Source organism: Drosophila rhopaloa, unplaced genomic scaffold (genome assembly GCF_018152115.1).
Source record: "Drosophila rhopaloa isolate 14029-0021.01 unplaced genomic scaffold, ASM1815211v1 contig_163, whole genome shotgun sequence".
NCBI lineage: Eukaryota > Metazoa > Arthropoda > Insecta > Diptera > Drosophilidae > Drosophila > Drosophila rhopaloa.
Window position 1 is genome coordinate 9578123 of NW_025335043.1, and position 15412 is coordinate 9593534.

Consider the following 15412-nt stretch of genomic DNA (forward strand, 5'->3'; position numbering starts at 1 on the left):
AAAATAATGATTTTTTCAATGCATTATAAATTTTTTTTAAGATGAATTTGTTAAGTTGGAAAAAAGTATATTATAATTTGTTTTCTTCTGTTGGAAAAGGGTTTTTCATCGGTGTCATAATCATTTATTCCGATTTATCTACGATTGATAATTTTAAATTAAAAATTAAACTAAATTAAAAAAATTTTTGTGGAAACATGGCACCTGCTGCACCCTGTACAAAACCCCACCCTCTTCTCTGCCCGTCAGCGTCTGCAAGCCTAATGTGCCACTTAAGACGCATTTATTGTCTTTCGTTGTTGCTGCTGGTGTTCTTGAAGCTTGCAGCCTGACGGTTGTTGGTGGTGCTGCATTTTCCATTTAATTGACGCCATTGTTGACAAAATGGCGGTCGTGTGTTGGCTTTCGCTGCACCGCTTTCCAAGCCCAAGTTTCACCAGCCACAAGCCATTAATGTTAACGGATTTTTCCCCGCGAAACTGGGGGATTCTGGGATGCACTCATGTTTCTGGTTTACCAGAGGAGAAAGCCCCAGGTTGGAGGAGTTTGGGAGGGCGTGGCTGTGACAAGGGCGCAAATCACTTGCAATTAGTGTTAAAAATTCATCGGTGCACCAAGATGGTTCAGATGGGTAGTGATTACTGTAAGGTTGACGAGTGATTGCTGTTGAGCTAAATGAATAGTGCTATCAGCGGTAATCTATAAATTAACAGGATTTATTTCAAATTCTTCTGGGTCTTTACGTTAAATAGCACATTACATTATAGGATTTTTTGTCATTATAAAAATATTTTATTAATTTTATATTTTTTTTATACGACTCCTTTGCATTTTTTATAAAATTGATTAAGCCTTGCCCGCAAAGCCGTTGTTACTTTAATAATCCACATCTACAGAATAGGCATCAAAGATACTTTCACCTTTCGGACAATCCGAAAAGCGAGATAAACAATCGGTCCCAGCTTTTCCAGCTGATAAGGCTTCCGTATAGGCCAAATCCAAACGCGTTTTACCAGGTCTAAAAAGAAATGGTTAATAGTTAAACAAAAAATTCAAAAATTAAAACTTACGTGAGTAGAACGTTTAGTAGCTCCGCCATGATTCCCACATGATGATGGACCTGTGCATTTTCGCAGATCCCTCGCAACAAACACTGCCGACCCCGACCCATTAATCCACTGACTTGGTCCATATAATTCTCCAAAGTAGCATAAACAAATACCCGAGTGTCGTCCTCGTGAGATTCATCCAAGCTCCTGATCTTCTCCTGCAGCGATCGAGTGAAGATCGTCTCCCATTTGTCCCATGGATAAAGTGGAGCTGATGGTAGCGTAAATGCTCCGAAATGAAGGACATAATAGTAAACCATGCTGCGCCAGACCACAGGATCCTCAAGTTGGGTGGCCATTACGGGACCGACTACCAAACGGATAGTTCCTCCATTCCTGTAGATCAGTTGATGTCTTTTCTGTCGCGCGTGCAGATATTCCGTAATATTCTGACCAACTGAAGAGTCCAACACATCGTATGCACTTTTAACCCAAGGTAAAAAGCCACCTAATAAATATATCCAAGCCACCAAGTGCATTGTAAAAGCGTCTGACAGTGGCACTACCCTTTTCAAGAATAAAGATCACTTAAGTCGGTTCCGATCAGCGCTGCGTTGTGATTTAAACAAATATTGACCCAGCCACTTAGCATCCTGAACAAATTAGGTTATAAAGACTTCCAGAACATGTGCCTGATTCAACTCTCTTCGTTCTGCATAAATAATTTTGTATGTAAATACAGGCCATCTTCCCGCGATCGGAATATACTTTTACATATTTAGTTCCACTTAAAAAAATATTCTCCGTAATTTTGTTATTTTTCTTTGCTAAATGAAAAATATTCATTTTGAATAACACGTTTTTGTTTTCTACAAGAATTTTCCCCATTTGTTGAATTTATGTTGTAATTAATAAACGGTTGAGCAATATGTGTAAGGTATTATGTGGTTAAAATATGTTGTATACAATCCGTATTCCGTTGATTTTTGAAATTAAACAAAATAAAATAATTCAATATTTTGATTATACCGCCAAATTTACAAGAGCTACCTAAGCTGGCCATTATTAGGCCTTAGACGCTTTCGTGTGGCTGGCCACACTGAAGATCTTATGACTTGGTAAACAATAAATAAACAGGCGAATAATTATACAGAAAACCTTAGAAACCAGTTCACTGAAATGAACGCCGTAATAGCGCTGTGTCACTTTTGCGAGGCGCACGGTCCATGCGCCATCTTCTGCACCCAGACGCTGAGGGACACCAAGCTGGAGGATCTGCCCCTTGAGCAGCAGCAGACCCAAAAGTCCTGCTCCGCCTGCAACTACTCGATGGGCAAGAACAACAACGCCATTTACAGCAGGGACACGGAGAGCGGGGCGACATTTGTGAGCACCAAGGTGGCTGTGCTGCCGGAAGTGGCTAATCTGGTCAAGCAGGCGGCGGTCCTGAGTTTAAGCAATGGCACGGATCCCAGCAAGGATGGCGAGTTTGTGTTCTTCGGGGATTCGTCTAGGGGCCACATCCTGAGTCACACCTTTCGGGTGAGCGACCTTCAGGCCCGCGGCTACTCCCAGCTCTTCTCCATTATAGTCTTGATGAAGGACAAGTACTTCCTGCTGAACATTAAGCCCTTTCTGGCCGAGCACCTAAAGAAGGTTTCGTCGGAGCTGCAAGCGGCTGCTAAAAAGACCAAGGAGACGGAGGAGTTAACATACTCCGAAAGGCAGAGGCGTCTATCCGGCGCCCAGTTCCTGATGCACACCTCCCGCTCTTTGCTGGAACTCACAGGCGAGGAGCACATCTTCGCCCAGCTGCACTCACACTTCTCGTGGCTTCTGCTAGCCGGATCCCGCTTCCTCACCGAACACGTGACCTTTGGCAACCTGCCCTGGCTGCCGCCACAAAGTAGTGGCCGTCCTCCCGCCCAGCGACTCACCTACAACAGCTCCACCCTGCCAATGATCGAGAGCATCGATGACCCCGATCTGGAGGAGTTCTTCTCGCTGCGCCATCTAAAAAGTGTCGTGCGCAAGGATGAGTTTGCAACCGTGTGCTATTGCGCTTTAACTGGGGTCAAGATCGTAGTCCGAGGGGATCCGAGGAAGACCTTCCGGTTCATGGTCTGCTTAAAGAAACTGCTACCAGAGCCCATGCACAATCTGATGAGAATTGATGCTCAGCATCAGCACTCCATTAGCTCCGAATATAAGATCATATCCGTGTCCAATGATATAGCGGTGCCCATGGCCAGTGGCTCTGTTTTTCGAATTGACTTCCTGGACAAGCACGTCAATGGACACGAGGTGTCGGTGAAATGGCCTGGAGAATTGCCCAGAAAATGTAAGCATTGCTATAGGGGGTGTTTTTTGAATTCCTTAAACCGATTATATATATATCAATATGTTTTAGTGCCGGACCTCATGGTAAAACTTTTGAAGGCGGTGGAGGAGAAGAACTTCACAGAACTGGTGCTGAACAAGCAGACCAAAGTGCTCATTGAAGAGTGGAAAAAGTAAGTCTTGCAAATATTCCAAAGTTCCACAAGTCATTCGTTTTCCCTCGAACAGCAAAGTGACCTGCCTTAACCATGCCAAATCCACCAGCGTTCAGGGAAAGCTGAAGAAGGTGCTGGGCGTACAACCGCAGGATCAGCCGCTGATCAACTACTGGAGCACGCACCTCCACTAGAATAGATTATATATAGATTTAGGACCACTCGTTTTCACCTTTTGGAATAAAAACTTCTTTATTGCCGTGTGCTGCCTAAGCGACGGCGAGAAAAATCAATATCTTAACCAAAAGGATTCCAAATCCAGTCCAGTCAGCCAGGCGTTTACTTCTTGTAGCCACAGCTGGAACGGCGACCACGGGCGCGCTCGAACTTGCGTCCCTTGGAGCGGACATAGGGGCGGGTGTGCGAGTGGGGCACACCGGGAGCCTTGCCGAAGTGCTTGCAAGCAGTGCGGGCGGTACGCCTGCCCTGCAGCAACAGGGTGTTCTTGCCGGTGGGCGAGCGCAGGGCCAGTTGGTCGAAGGTCAGCACTTCGCCGCCAGCCTTCAGGATGCGCTCCCTAGCGGTCTGGGTGACGTGCAGGGCGCAGACGGCCAGCTTGGGGACCACCAGAAGGCGGGCATCATCGGTGACGGTACCGACGACCACAATAGTCGACTCCGGCTGGTTGGCAGCCTTGGCGAAGCGAGCGATGCGCTGCAGCGATAGCGGCGGGCGGTTGATCTTGCTCATGAACAAACGCTTCAGAACGATGCGGTTGAACTTCTTGTTGGTGCGACGCTGCAGGAAGCGGTACAGCTGCAGGGGTAAATGGAAAAAACATTCATTAATTCACTGGAGAATCCTCGAAATCCTAGACCTACCTTGACCAGCAGGCGCAGGTACACATCCTGGGATTTGGGCTCGGTTCTGCGAACCTTGCGATCGTACTTGTGGTTGATATCAATACCCTGCAATCAAAAATAGATGTATTAGCATTGGTGTTTGCGACCGGAAATTAATTTGCCAGCATTCGTGGAATGTTTACAATTCTTTCTTTTCATTTTTTGGTTTTGCTGCCGGGTTTTATGATATTTTAAGACCACAAACTTTATGGCGCACATAAATAAACTTTCTTTTTCGGCATTTTATCGCCAGAAGGCTTCATAGTGCACGTGGGCTAGGGCTCCGATGGCGTTTGCAGGTTATTTGCCAATTTGCTGTAAGGATGGCTGGAAGTTTTTGTCGGGAACCCACCATTTCTTTTGTTGAATGTATTAATCAACGCTAAAATTGAGAATTAAACATTATTTTCAGCCAAAAACGTGGAGCAGAAATTTCTTGCACGTACCTCGCCGGAAACGAAAGCCAAAAGAAAGAAAATAGTGTGGCTGCGCCAAACACAAACAAGACGCTAAAATATCCGCGGGTGCTGTTATTTTAACAGCGTTCTGTTAAGGCGCAATTGTTAAGAACTTTTCATGAGGTAAACCTAGTTATTTTAAGAATATTGCTTAGAACAAACACTTTGTATGCTTCTACTTTCCTTTTTTTACATATCTTTTTTAATCCTTTCAAATAAAATGTTTGAACAATTTTTGCTTTGTGCGGCTGTCTGGCTACGCTTATATCTATTTAACATTATTTGTGTTATGGTATTATTGGGGAGATTCTGAAAATGATTTAATATTTAATTTTTTGAGTAATTTAAATGTAGATTTTTTTGGCTTTGCATAAAACTACGTCATTTTCTGATATTCTTATTTATTTTGTATTATATAGGAGGAAGGAAGGTCAAAAATAATTTTTTAACCTTCTTGTCCCAAATAGGAAACATAATAATAATTAGCACTTATCGCAATGCAGAGAAAACAATCAGTTTTGGAATACAAAAAAATACGGAAATACGAAAATAGGAACCTGCTTATCAACACCCAATGCATATTGAAACAACTTAACATTTTATAAATGAAAATAAGTATGTAAATAAGATTTGGTGACATTTTCGCTGAACATTTTTTGAGCCAAATTGAAAAGCTGTGGAAAATGAGATATCGAATTGATGATTATATCTTATACACTTTTTGGTTAGCAGCCTTGATACCTACTCAATCTTAGTCCCATTGCATTAAATTAAAATTTAAATAAACAAATATTTTATAAGTTTAGAATGGAAGTAATTAATTTAAAGAATTTTATATTTATTTTGAATTGCGGAATTCTTGAATGTTCAACAAAAAAATTCTTTCAAATGAGCAAATAACCAAGCAAATATATATAACAAGGGGAAATACCTCCGCTTCTAACAACTTCTAATAAACCAACGTCGACAACTCTGGCTTGAAGCTATTGAACATAATAAAAGAATGCCCTATATGGCCAAATATCCCTGGTCACACTGGAATTTTTAAGTAAACTCCAATTTTATCTCCGTGGGTTCTGAAGAGCATTTAAATATGACCGATCCCAGTAACGCTGGCTACAATATAACGAAGGATCCTGCCCTGGCCAAGAGTCGCATCTTCGTGGGCAACCTGCCAGTATGCACGCGCGAGGAGCTGGTGAGCATTTGTCGACCGTACGGCCAAGTCCTCGGCTCAATGGTCCAGAAAAACTACGGATTCGTGCAGTTCGAATCGGAGGAGCTGGCCAATAAGGCAGCCTCCGCCTTGCACAAGTCGACTTTTAAGCAAAACATGCTTACCGTACGCAACGCCAGCATAAAATCAAAGGCCGCAAACGCAAATGCCAAAAGGAATCCGATGCAGGGAGCTCAAGTCACAGTTCAAGGTGGGATTGTAATGTCCGCGGCGGCGGCGGCTGCTGGCCAGCCGCTTATTAACGATTGCGAGATTATAGTTGTGAATCGGGAGAATACGTGAGTAATAATAGCCCAAATCCTAAATCGGATTATCATTCACTCTTTTCGCCAACAGCAAATACGCCGAGTACATTGAGGAGCGGCTAAGAAATGGCAATATGCGGGTCGATGTCCTGTTCCCGAACGAGGACGTCATGCTGGGCAAGGTCCTGGCCAACATCTCATCGCGCGGCTGCCTGTATGCGATTTTGGTAACGCCCCAGCACGAGGAGCACAACAGCATCACAGTGAACATTCTGTACGGCGTGCCCGCCGAGCATCGCAACATGCCACTGGAGGACGCCATCACCCTGGTGGCCACCGACTTTAGACTGAAGAGGCAGCGCGATTCTGTCGCCCCACCGCCAGTAAGCGCAATTCACAAGGGACAGCGACGACATCCCGATCAAATGCAGGAACTCCTGGAGAGGCTGGCTGACAATCATCCTTTGACTGCCTCACAGTACGAGGTAATCCTGAAGTATTTGGAGGGCGAACGCGAGGAGCAACTGAAGCGTGAGGTGGGCGAGGCCAATGCCCTGGCCAAATTGAAGGCCCCTGATCCAGAGATCGAGCTGCAGAAGAAGATCCTTAGCATCATGAACAAACCGGCGGTTACCGATATAAACTGTGAGCTCATGTATCCCACTTTCGAAGCCGTCACTGAGGACAAGAGGCTGATGGAGTTGCTAGGCGACGAACGTGTTTTGGCGGCTTTGGAAAGTGTTTACAACTCGGATCTCAAGCAGACTATAGCAGAGTTCCTATAGATTATCTGGGTTTCCTAAATCTTAGTTTTTAACCACTAAAATATTCGTATCCCTTCAATATGAACGAAGTGTATTTCTAAGTCAATTTTAGAGTACTGTAGCCCAGTCTTAATAGACAACAGGATCTTAATAATGTAAGATCGTGCAAGGCCAGGATCAGGATAACCAAAATTCTTAAAGATACTTGGCATTAAATGAAAGTAAAGCGTCAAGTGACAGCCGGCCAAGATTGCAATGCTCCTTGTGCTTTGCACTTGACGCAAAAAGTATTAAAAACTTCTTTTATTTTAAGTTACTCAAAAACGACACAATTTTCAAATGAAAAAATTGTATTTTTAACTCAATTCTTGGCCAGACTGAGTTCATTTTATAAGTGTAGGAGTTAACAACTAACAGACTTGTGTTTCTAAGGCCAGGATCGTTTGGCTTCGTGTCCCTCATACTTGGAGCGGTACTTAAGACCCGTGACCAGCGTGGAGCTCTTGGGGAAGGCCGTCTTGCCATCGAATTTAGTGTCTGTCTCGGGATTGAAGCGCACATACTCGTATTGGATGTGCAGATTCTCCGGCAGCTCAATGCGCTTCAGTGCGTCTAGTGGGACGGTTGTGTCCACGGATGTCTCATAAAAGGAGATGACATCGCCAATGGTGCGCAGTTCATGAACCTGGGAGTTGGGTACTCCGTGCTGCAGCTCCTGGAAACAGGCGGCCAGGAATTCGAATTTCTCGGAAAGATTCCCCAACTGATCGGATTTTAACTGAAGTGCTGCGGCCACCGAGCGTACACGTTCTGCTGCATTTGCAGGTGGGGAGTACGGCTTATGAGGTCGCAGGAAACTAAAAACATGGGGTTAATATATATATTTACTTTTTGGATGAATAAGTACAAAATACTAACCCCTTGGCGGCAATCGACTCGCCGACAGCTGATAAAGATTTGTTCTTTGTTGGCTTCGCCTTTGGAACGGAGGCAAAACATCTCTGCAGACTTCCCACAAGCTAAAAACTCAGAGTCATTTTATTTTAATTGAAATAATCTATATTTTTATTTACCCCTGGGGTTTTACGTAAAGTAGTCGCTGCCATTGCTATTACCGGTGTGACCAACACAAATATTCGTCAGTGCATGGGAGATAATACTAAAACTGTACAAGTACAGGCCATACTAAAATTACCACACAATAATAAATGAACTGATTGTTAAATTATTTAATTAAAAAATTAACTTTTAGTAAGCAATAACAAAGTTTTTACTGAACAATTTCAAAAGACTTCTCAGTTTTAAACTTAATTAACTTTGACATGAAGATAAATCAACGTGGGTTGATATTTTTTTTTTTACAATGCTGTTTTTAACAAAGTACAATTTTATTTACATAAATTTGAAAATATCTTTATTAATTAAAAGAGCTTTTGAGTATCTGTTAAAAGATTTCGATTAAAGATTGCAGTTATAAGAAAATATGGTTAAAACATTAGTTTACCGTTAGGCATTTTTCAACAATTACAAAACGTGGCAGCTCTGACCACATTTTGCTCCTTTGATATCAAAAAACCTGTTACGGACGAAGTCCTTTGACTAAATTGCCTTCAATGGAGTTTTTCAAACGTATTTTAAAGTATTACGCGCTGTTTCTGTAAGATTTTTCAATATGGATAGGACTTCAAGTCCCGCCTCGACATACTGTTCCCAGTTTTCGCCAATTAGGAGATCACAGCGACTTATTGACAAGGAAAACCGGGATTTGCTGAAGATTCCACCTAAAAGCCGTTCTCCCCAATTGTTTGGAGAAACGCAAGATGAATGCAGTCAGCTAATTTGCCAGCAGGAAAAGCCTCTGTCAAAAACTCAGCACTTAAAGCCTGCGGATAAAGTTGTGCATCTGAAGACCTTAGAGAAAGTTGTCCATCTGAAAACTTCAGATAAAGTCGAGCCCATAAAGCCAGCAAATAAAGTGGCCCATTTGAAGCCTTCAAAAAAGATTACCCACCTAAAGACCCAGGATGAAGGCAAGAAACCAGCGACCAAAAAGCTTAAGGCTCGAAAGCTAGTTTCTCCAAAGAATACACAAAGGAAGAGGACTCTTCAGACCAAAGCCAAACCTGGGCCAAAACCAAAACAACCGGCTAAAGAAAAGCGTACCAAACTCCAATCCACCTTTTCCGATGATCATCTAGGGACCACGCCCTCTCCATCGAAGCTGCCTCCTCAATATCCGGCACATTTTGTTCATCAACTGCCGCCTGTAAACGACACCAATGTGGTTCCCCTTCGTCCTTTTTCGGCTCCTGCCGAACAGCTTTGTGAATTGCGCTCCTCACCCGAGGAAAGAGATTTGCTCCTATCGCCATTGGTATTCGGTTCCGAGAGCTCCATGAACCTTTCGCTGAGCGATTCCATTGCCGAAATCTTCGGCACCAAGGACATAAGTCGCATACTAGCGATACGACAGCCGCGTCAATATATTTTGATTGAGGAGCACTTGCCCGCCATGGCAATCATGTTGAATGTGGATTTGGAGCGACTCCAAAATGTCCTGGATATAACTCAGGGCCTAAGCCACGAGCAGATCCTGAATTTTTCAATTAAACAAGAAAGGGAGGAGACAGAGGATCAGACAAACTAATCGTGTTCACATGTAGATAAGTTCCGTATAACTTAACATTTAAAATGTATCCGCTTTGTATTGTTTTAATAGGATAATTCCAATTGACCAAGTCCAACATGTATAATTGAGTGGCTAATCCCATAAGATCCATGTTCTTATAACTTAACATTTAAAATGTATCCTTTTCTTGTATATTTAAGTGGTATTTAATTTGTTGTTTTTTTTTTTTTGTTTTGTTTTGTTATTTTGCCTTAGACTTTCAGAGTGCACAATTTTGTTTAAACCATTTACTTTGTTGTATATTTTAAATTACTAATGCTAAACGTTATCTAGACTTTATTATACTTCATAATTGGTTTGCTTTCCGCTACGACAATACAGCAGCAATCGATCTGGTTTTTGTATCTGTTTCTAAGTTTTCCTTTGTTTACTGTGTTTCTGTTTAACGTATATACAACCGCGTGGATTTGGAGTCGCAGCTCCCTAGTAGTCGCTGTCGTAGCTGCCATCCTGCTGCGCCTGCGTAGAGTCATCGGAACGCTCCGAGGTGGGCTCCAGATCAACGTCCAGGGCAGTATTGTTGGCCGGACAGCAGCTGGGATGGGCCATTGAGTCGAAGGCATCTTTGATTTGATTGTTCGCACCCTTTGGATCTAGGTCGGTGGCCCAGCTGAAGTGCATTAGGGCCAGATCCATGTTGCCGAGCGTCTTGTGGATTTTGCCGATCAGATAAAACACCACAGACTCCTTGGGCACAATCTCCTTAAGCTCTTCCAGCTCGCGCAGCGCCTCCTGGTACTTGCCCAGCGAGAAGTAGATCGAGCCGCGATGGAAGCGGGTCAGTGGATTCTTCGGATCTAGCGTGGCGGCCGTATTCAGTGTCTGCAGCGACAGATCCTTCTTCTTCATGTAGAACTGCATGGCACCGATGTGCACCAGGATTACTGAGTTCTGCGGATTGATTTTCAGTGCCTTCACGTAGTGGATCTCGGCTAGTTCGTACTTCTCCTGCTTGGAGTAGATGGTGCCGATGCCAAACCAGGCGTTATAGTGCCGCGGATCTCTGACCACGGCGGCCCGGAAGTAATCCATCGCCTTGTCGAACTCCTCGGTAAGCACGAGTTCGTGGCCCAGAAGTGTGTAGCTGTAGACGAAGTCTGGATCTACCTGAACTGCCCGCTTGAAGAACTTGATGGCTGTTTCGTGCTCCTTTTGCAGGGAGAAGCAATTCCCGGACACACACCAGGTCACCGGACTGGTCTTGTCCTGGCTAATCAGATCCTGGGCCAGAGCAGACAGCTCCACCTCGCGTTGCAGGTGCCACAGGGAGGAGGAGTAGATCTCCATGAAGTCCAGGCGACATGGTTCCGCCTTGTGGATGCTCTCGAAGATCCCCACCGCCGCCTCATAGTCCCGCATCTCGTACCTGGCCAGTCCGATCAGTGACTGCACCCAGCTAGAGTTCAGTTGGTGCTTTGGTATCGTCGTCTCCAGCTGCTTTACAGCCGCCTTGCACTGGAAGTTGGACAACAGCTGGTAGGCTTCAGCCAAATCCCGCAGCAGTGTCATCAGTCCATCTGCGGACTGTTTCTTGAATCCCATCAGCTGGTGTGCCATTGTTTGGGCATTGTTTAGGCTGTTGTTCAACAAGACCTTGGCTTCCTCGGCGGCACTGCGTCCGCCGCTATTGTTATTGGCTCCCGAGGAGGTGATGGTCTCCACCTTTTCCTTGCGCTTCTCGGACAGGTGGTGGGACTTTTCCTCTATCAGTTCGTTATTCAGGCAAATCTTGGTCATCCGTGACTTGGTTTTACGGGGCGGCGAGCGTGGCTGCACGAACTTGTTGGCTATGTTGGGCGATTTATTGTTCTCCTTCACCGAATACGAGTTGCTAAATAGCCGCGAGCTGCGACGCACTGCAGCATTCGGATTGGGCGGAACATTCAAGTTACCATTGTTGCCCACATTATTGTTGTTCGGAGTGCGCGGTGTTATGTTTCCAGCTTGGGTAAAGACGGCGGGTTTATTGAGGCTGCCCTCCTTGCGATTGATGAGCCCGCCCAAATGTGTCTTCATCTTCTTGCCCACCATCTTTGGCTCCTGGTTAACCTCGACCAGCATCTGTGGCATCGGCGAGTAGCTTATGTTCATGACAGGCGTATGGTTGCCGATGAAGGACCCATCGTTTCCGGTGCAGGGACTAGTCAGTGGCATAATGCCGAAGCTCGGAGTGGGCGGTGAGATGGCCGAAAGGTATTTGAACTGCTTTCGGAAGGGTGTACCGCTGCTCATGTCGTACAGCTGCTGGTGCTGCTGGCCGGCCGGGTCCTGCGGATAGCCCATGGGGGTGTCCTCCAGCATCGCCAGCATGCTAGAGTTCTGCACCAGACCGCCGCGGAGCATGCTGATCGAGCTGTTGAGATTGTTGTTAATATTATTATTGTTGATGGGCGTCACCAGGTTGCTGTTGCTGTTGTGGTTCTGATTCTGGTTGATCTGCTGCGCCTGCTGCTGGTTCTGTTGCTGTTGATCCACGGGGGTGGTTAGTATATAGTTGGAGATATTGCTTAGGTTGGTAATCAGAGACTGGCGCTCCTGCTGCTGCTGGCTCTGCTGCTCGGCGCCGAAAAGCACCATGGCATTGGCGTTGGCGCTGCTGCCTTGGCAGGTGTTGAACACATCTGTGCTGTGGATCTGGAATATGGCCGCCGCATCTGTGTCCTGGCCCAGCAGGCACAGATCCGAGAAGGCGTGCCACATGAAGGGGTTCAGCTTGAGGGCCCGTCTCAAAGCACTAATGGCCAGCTTATTGCGCTCGGTCCGCACGCAGATCTGGGCCATCAGTTGGTAGGCGAAGCAGGCCAGATCTCCAAAGTCCCGCTGCAGCTCATCGCAGTTCTTGGCGTCCGCGAATCCTGTCGAGATCAGGGCGCTCTCCGCCTCGGCGTACTTCTTCAGTTCGTAGGCGCACTTGGCCTGCAGGAATCGACACTGCGGCGAGCGGCGCGGCTTCTCCTTGAGCAGCCAGTAGGCCTGGTGCACCTGATTGGAGCGAAAGTAGCTGGTGGCCAGCAGGAATATCGTCTCGTCGCTCTCAACTGAACGGAATAAAATAAACGGGCGAAAATCAGCAATGTACATGGAAACCGCAAAGACCTTGACCTTACCTTCCGAGCACAGGCGCTCCGCCAGGAAAACAGCATCCTTGAAGTCGTAGTAGTTCAGGCAATGCCATATGGCGGCCTTTGAAAAAAGGGAGAGTTTTTTAGAGGCCAGGTGGACCGAATAGCTATTGATTTACCTGCACGGGCTCTTGAATCATCATGACTGCTGTTTGACTTTCTAGGGGCTCTAGGCTTAAGGGTCTTATGGCTTGACTATAATTCTTGGCTTTACAATAATTCAAACATGCAGTGTGTAGAAATCAAACAAATTATCATGTCGCCACACGCTTTTTTTTTTGGCAAATTTTCTCCAACGGAAAAGTAAAAGTGTGGTGTGCTGTGTGCTGTGTAGGTGTATATATGTAACCCGAATCGAATGCAGATGCGGGGTGCTCCAAGTGGCGATGGCGGTGTCTCGCTCCCTGACCACTCCACTTCCACTTTTTAATATTGCAATTGGTTTGAGTCGAGCCTTCGCTTCTGTACACACACACTGCGGACTGGGGTTTTCGGTTTTCTACTTTAGTTTTCGGGGCTTTGCTTTTGTTACAGACGCACACGGTTTAAATCTGATATTGGCGGCGACACTGGACTACACCTTGGCCACATTTTAGCTACTTAAAACACGCTGCATTCGCGTTGCATTCCAAATTTTAAAAGCAAAACTAAATTACGAATGTTCAGAGAAGAGCTGTCAAAGTATCGATTGCACGCGACCCTGCCAATCGAGTGTTTGTCTAGTTTAGTGGGACCGTACCTTGGTATCACAAAAATGTCAAGGCCATTGATATCGTGCTAGTATAGGTAATATTTTATTTGTATTATTTAATGTTAATGGTTTTAAAAATAGGTTTATTTAAAATTTCAAATTTTCTTTGATATCGGCTTTAAATTAACTTTTTAACATTTATTTTAGATGCAAATAACAATATATCGATATCAAAGCTTAGCCAACAACCGACGTCGATAGTTATGTTATATATTTTGAATACAGCAAAAGATGGCCAAGTACTCGTTATCGATGCTTAATAATCGAGCACATTTTAAATGTAAAATGTTTATATTTTACTAAACTAATAAACATAATAAACATGTACATGTCGTAATAATTCATATTTTAACTCATTTTTTTATTCAGCTCTTAAGAATACTTGTTTGACCAATAATCTTACAAATTAAAAGTTAATTTTAAAGGTTAGACGTTCACTTAGAAAACCACCCAATCTATTGTATATTAATAAAATAGTCTGATATACGCTTTAAAAACATTAATTAAGTTAGGGCTATTTCGTAAAAATTATTCATATTAAATATTTATATAATCCCACTATTAGCTCCTGCAACCGAATCACATTTACAATAATATTTATAATAAAACTTGTTTTCCTTATAATGCTGTTTTATTAAATACCTAGTACCACTAGCTTATACGAGATTTAATTATAGTATATCTGATCCTACTGTGAGTCGCTGGAACTGGAGCTCGAGCTGTCGGTGGACATGACCTCCACGTCGTCCTGGGCGCGCGTTTCCAGGGCCACCGTATTTCCCGAAGAACCCATGGTCATGTGCAGCTCGCCCAGATTCCAGTTGAATTGGTTCTGGAAGGCATTAGGCACTTCGCTGCCTGCGCCACTGCCACTCCCACTTCCTCCGCTTCCGGACAACGATCTCTGCTGCTCCGATGGAATCCCACTGTTCTGGTGGGTCACTGGTCCGCCGTTGATATTCTGTTCGGATTTGCCCAACAGCCCGTTGCGCATCTCAATGTCCGTGGGATAGGGACGTCGCAAGTCACCAATGCACCAAGTCAAAGGAGCACTGACCGCATTGGCAGAGCTAATCCGATGAGCGTACTTGATAAGCTCCTCCGAGGAAACCGGTCGCTTGTTGGCCTGATTGATGCTGGCCAGCTTTTGCCGGGCCTGGAAAATGGCCGTAGACAGGATGAGCTCGGCATCCTTCAGAGACTTCTGTAGCTTTTGGATCTCACGGTCCTAATTGGATAGGCAAAATCCTTTAAATAAATGGTTGCTTGGCATTGGGAGGGTGTTACTTACATGGACTTCGACCTTGGCACGCAAAAGGTCCATTGCCTCCTCCACTTTGGCCTGCTCCTCCGCCAGTTCCAGCATTTTTCGGAACTCTTCGTCCTTGGCCACCAGTAAGTCCAACAAGTCCACCAGCTCCGTGCTGGAGATCTTCTGATGCGCCTGCTCGATCAACTCCTTGGCTATCATCTCGATGTCGTCGATCAGGAGCAGCAGGCGCTCCTTTGTGCTCAGGTGGAACGACATTATCACGGCAATTGGCAAATTAGTAAGCCAACAATTTGCAATTTGTTTATTTCCCACACCGCGAGGTGGCCGTTCTTGGCTAGCGGAAATATACCATTAATACTGAAAGTTAACATGTGGTCATACTGACTATGACTAGTTTAGAAAATACCAAGTGCTAAGGTTGCCAGAC

The 15412-nt window shown here is 44.9% G+C and overlaps 8 protein-coding genes across 8 annotated transcripts; 3 read left to right on the forward strand and 5 right to left on the reverse strand.

Moving 5' to 3' along the window:
• Positions 1-835: 835 nt before the first annotated feature.
• On the reverse strand, positions 836-1598 carry LOC108053673. Its single transcript, XM_017136385.1, has 2 exons — positions 1071-1598; positions 836-1018 (listed from the first exon to the last, which is right to left on the reverse strand). Exons 1-2 carry the CDS (start codon positions 1586-1588, stop codon positions 877-879), a joined length of 660 nt encoding a protein of 219 aa, XP_016991874.1. The 5' UTR covers positions 1589-1598; the 3' UTR covers positions 836-876.
• A 527-nt stretch (positions 1599-2125) lies between these two features.
• LOC108053678 (folliculin) lies at positions 2126-3753 on the forward strand. Its single transcript, XM_017136390.2, has 3 exons — positions 2126-3390; positions 3460-3562; positions 3618-3753. The coding sequence occupies exons 1-3, from the start codon at positions 2229-2231 to the stop codon at positions 3736-3738; spliced, it is 1386 nt and encodes a 461-aa protein (XP_016991879.1). The 5' UTR covers positions 2126-2228; the 3' UTR covers positions 3739-3753.
• A 16-nt stretch (positions 3754-3769) lies between these two features.
• Positions 3770-4961, reverse strand: LOC108053679 (60S ribosomal protein L18). The gene is made up of 4 exons (XM_017136391.2): positions 4893-4961; positions 4799-4828; positions 4426-4512; positions 3770-4360 (listed from the first exon to the last, which is right to left on the reverse strand). Exons 2-4 carry the CDS (start codon positions 4799-4801, stop codon positions 3884-3886), a joined length of 567 nt encoding a protein of 188 aa, XP_016991880.1. The 5' UTR covers positions 4802-4828; positions 4893-4961; the 3' UTR covers positions 3770-3883.
• Positions 4962-5930: 969 nt separating this feature from the next.
• Positions 5931-7447, forward strand: LOC108053680 (nuclear receptor coactivator 5). The gene is made up of 2 exons (XM_017136393.2): positions 5931-6419; positions 6478-7447. The coding sequence occupies exons 1-2, from the start codon at positions 5998-6000 to the stop codon at positions 7169-7171; spliced, it is 1116 nt and encodes a 371-aa protein (XP_016991882.1). The 5' UTR covers positions 5931-5997; the 3' UTR covers positions 7172-7447.
• On the reverse strand, positions 7439-8303 carry LOC108053681 (39S ribosomal protein L50, mitochondrial). The gene is made up of 3 exons (XM_017136394.2): positions 8224-8303; positions 8069-8169; positions 7439-8007 (listed from the first exon to the last, which is right to left on the reverse strand). Exons 1-3 carry the CDS (start codon positions 8254-8256, stop codon positions 7578-7580), a joined length of 564 nt encoding a protein of 187 aa, XP_016991883.2. The 5' UTR covers positions 8257-8303; the 3' UTR covers positions 7439-7577.
• A 438-nt stretch (positions 8304-8741) lies between these two features.
• On the forward strand, positions 8742-9945 carry LOC108053675 (meiotic recombination protein P22). The gene has a single exon (XM_017136387.2). The coding sequence runs from the start codon at positions 8823-8825 to the stop codon at positions 9795-9797; it is 975 nt and encodes a 324-aa protein (XP_016991876.2). The 5' UTR covers positions 8742-8822; the 3' UTR covers positions 9798-9945.
• A 153-nt stretch (positions 9946-10098) lies between these two features.
• LOC108053674 (cell division cycle protein 27 homolog) lies at positions 10099-13659 on the reverse strand. The gene is made up of 3 exons (XM_017136386.2): positions 13081-13659; positions 12947-13022; positions 10099-12877 (listed from the first exon to the last, which is right to left on the reverse strand). Exons 1-3 carry the CDS (start codon positions 13102-13104, stop codon positions 10263-10265), a joined length of 2715 nt encoding a protein of 904 aa, XP_016991875.1. The 5' UTR covers positions 13105-13659; the 3' UTR covers positions 10099-10262.
• Positions 13660-14321: 662 nt separating this feature from the next.
• On the reverse strand, positions 14322-15319 carry LOC108053671 (mediator of RNA polymerase II transcription subunit 4). The gene is made up of 2 exons (XM_017136383.2): positions 15004-15319; positions 14322-14940 (listed from the first exon to the last, which is right to left on the reverse strand). Exons 1-2 carry the CDS (start codon positions 15238-15240, stop codon positions 14401-14403), a joined length of 777 nt encoding a protein of 258 aa, XP_016991872.2. The 5' UTR covers positions 15241-15319; the 3' UTR covers positions 14322-14400.
• Between the last annotated feature and the right edge of the window lie 93 nt (positions 15320-15412).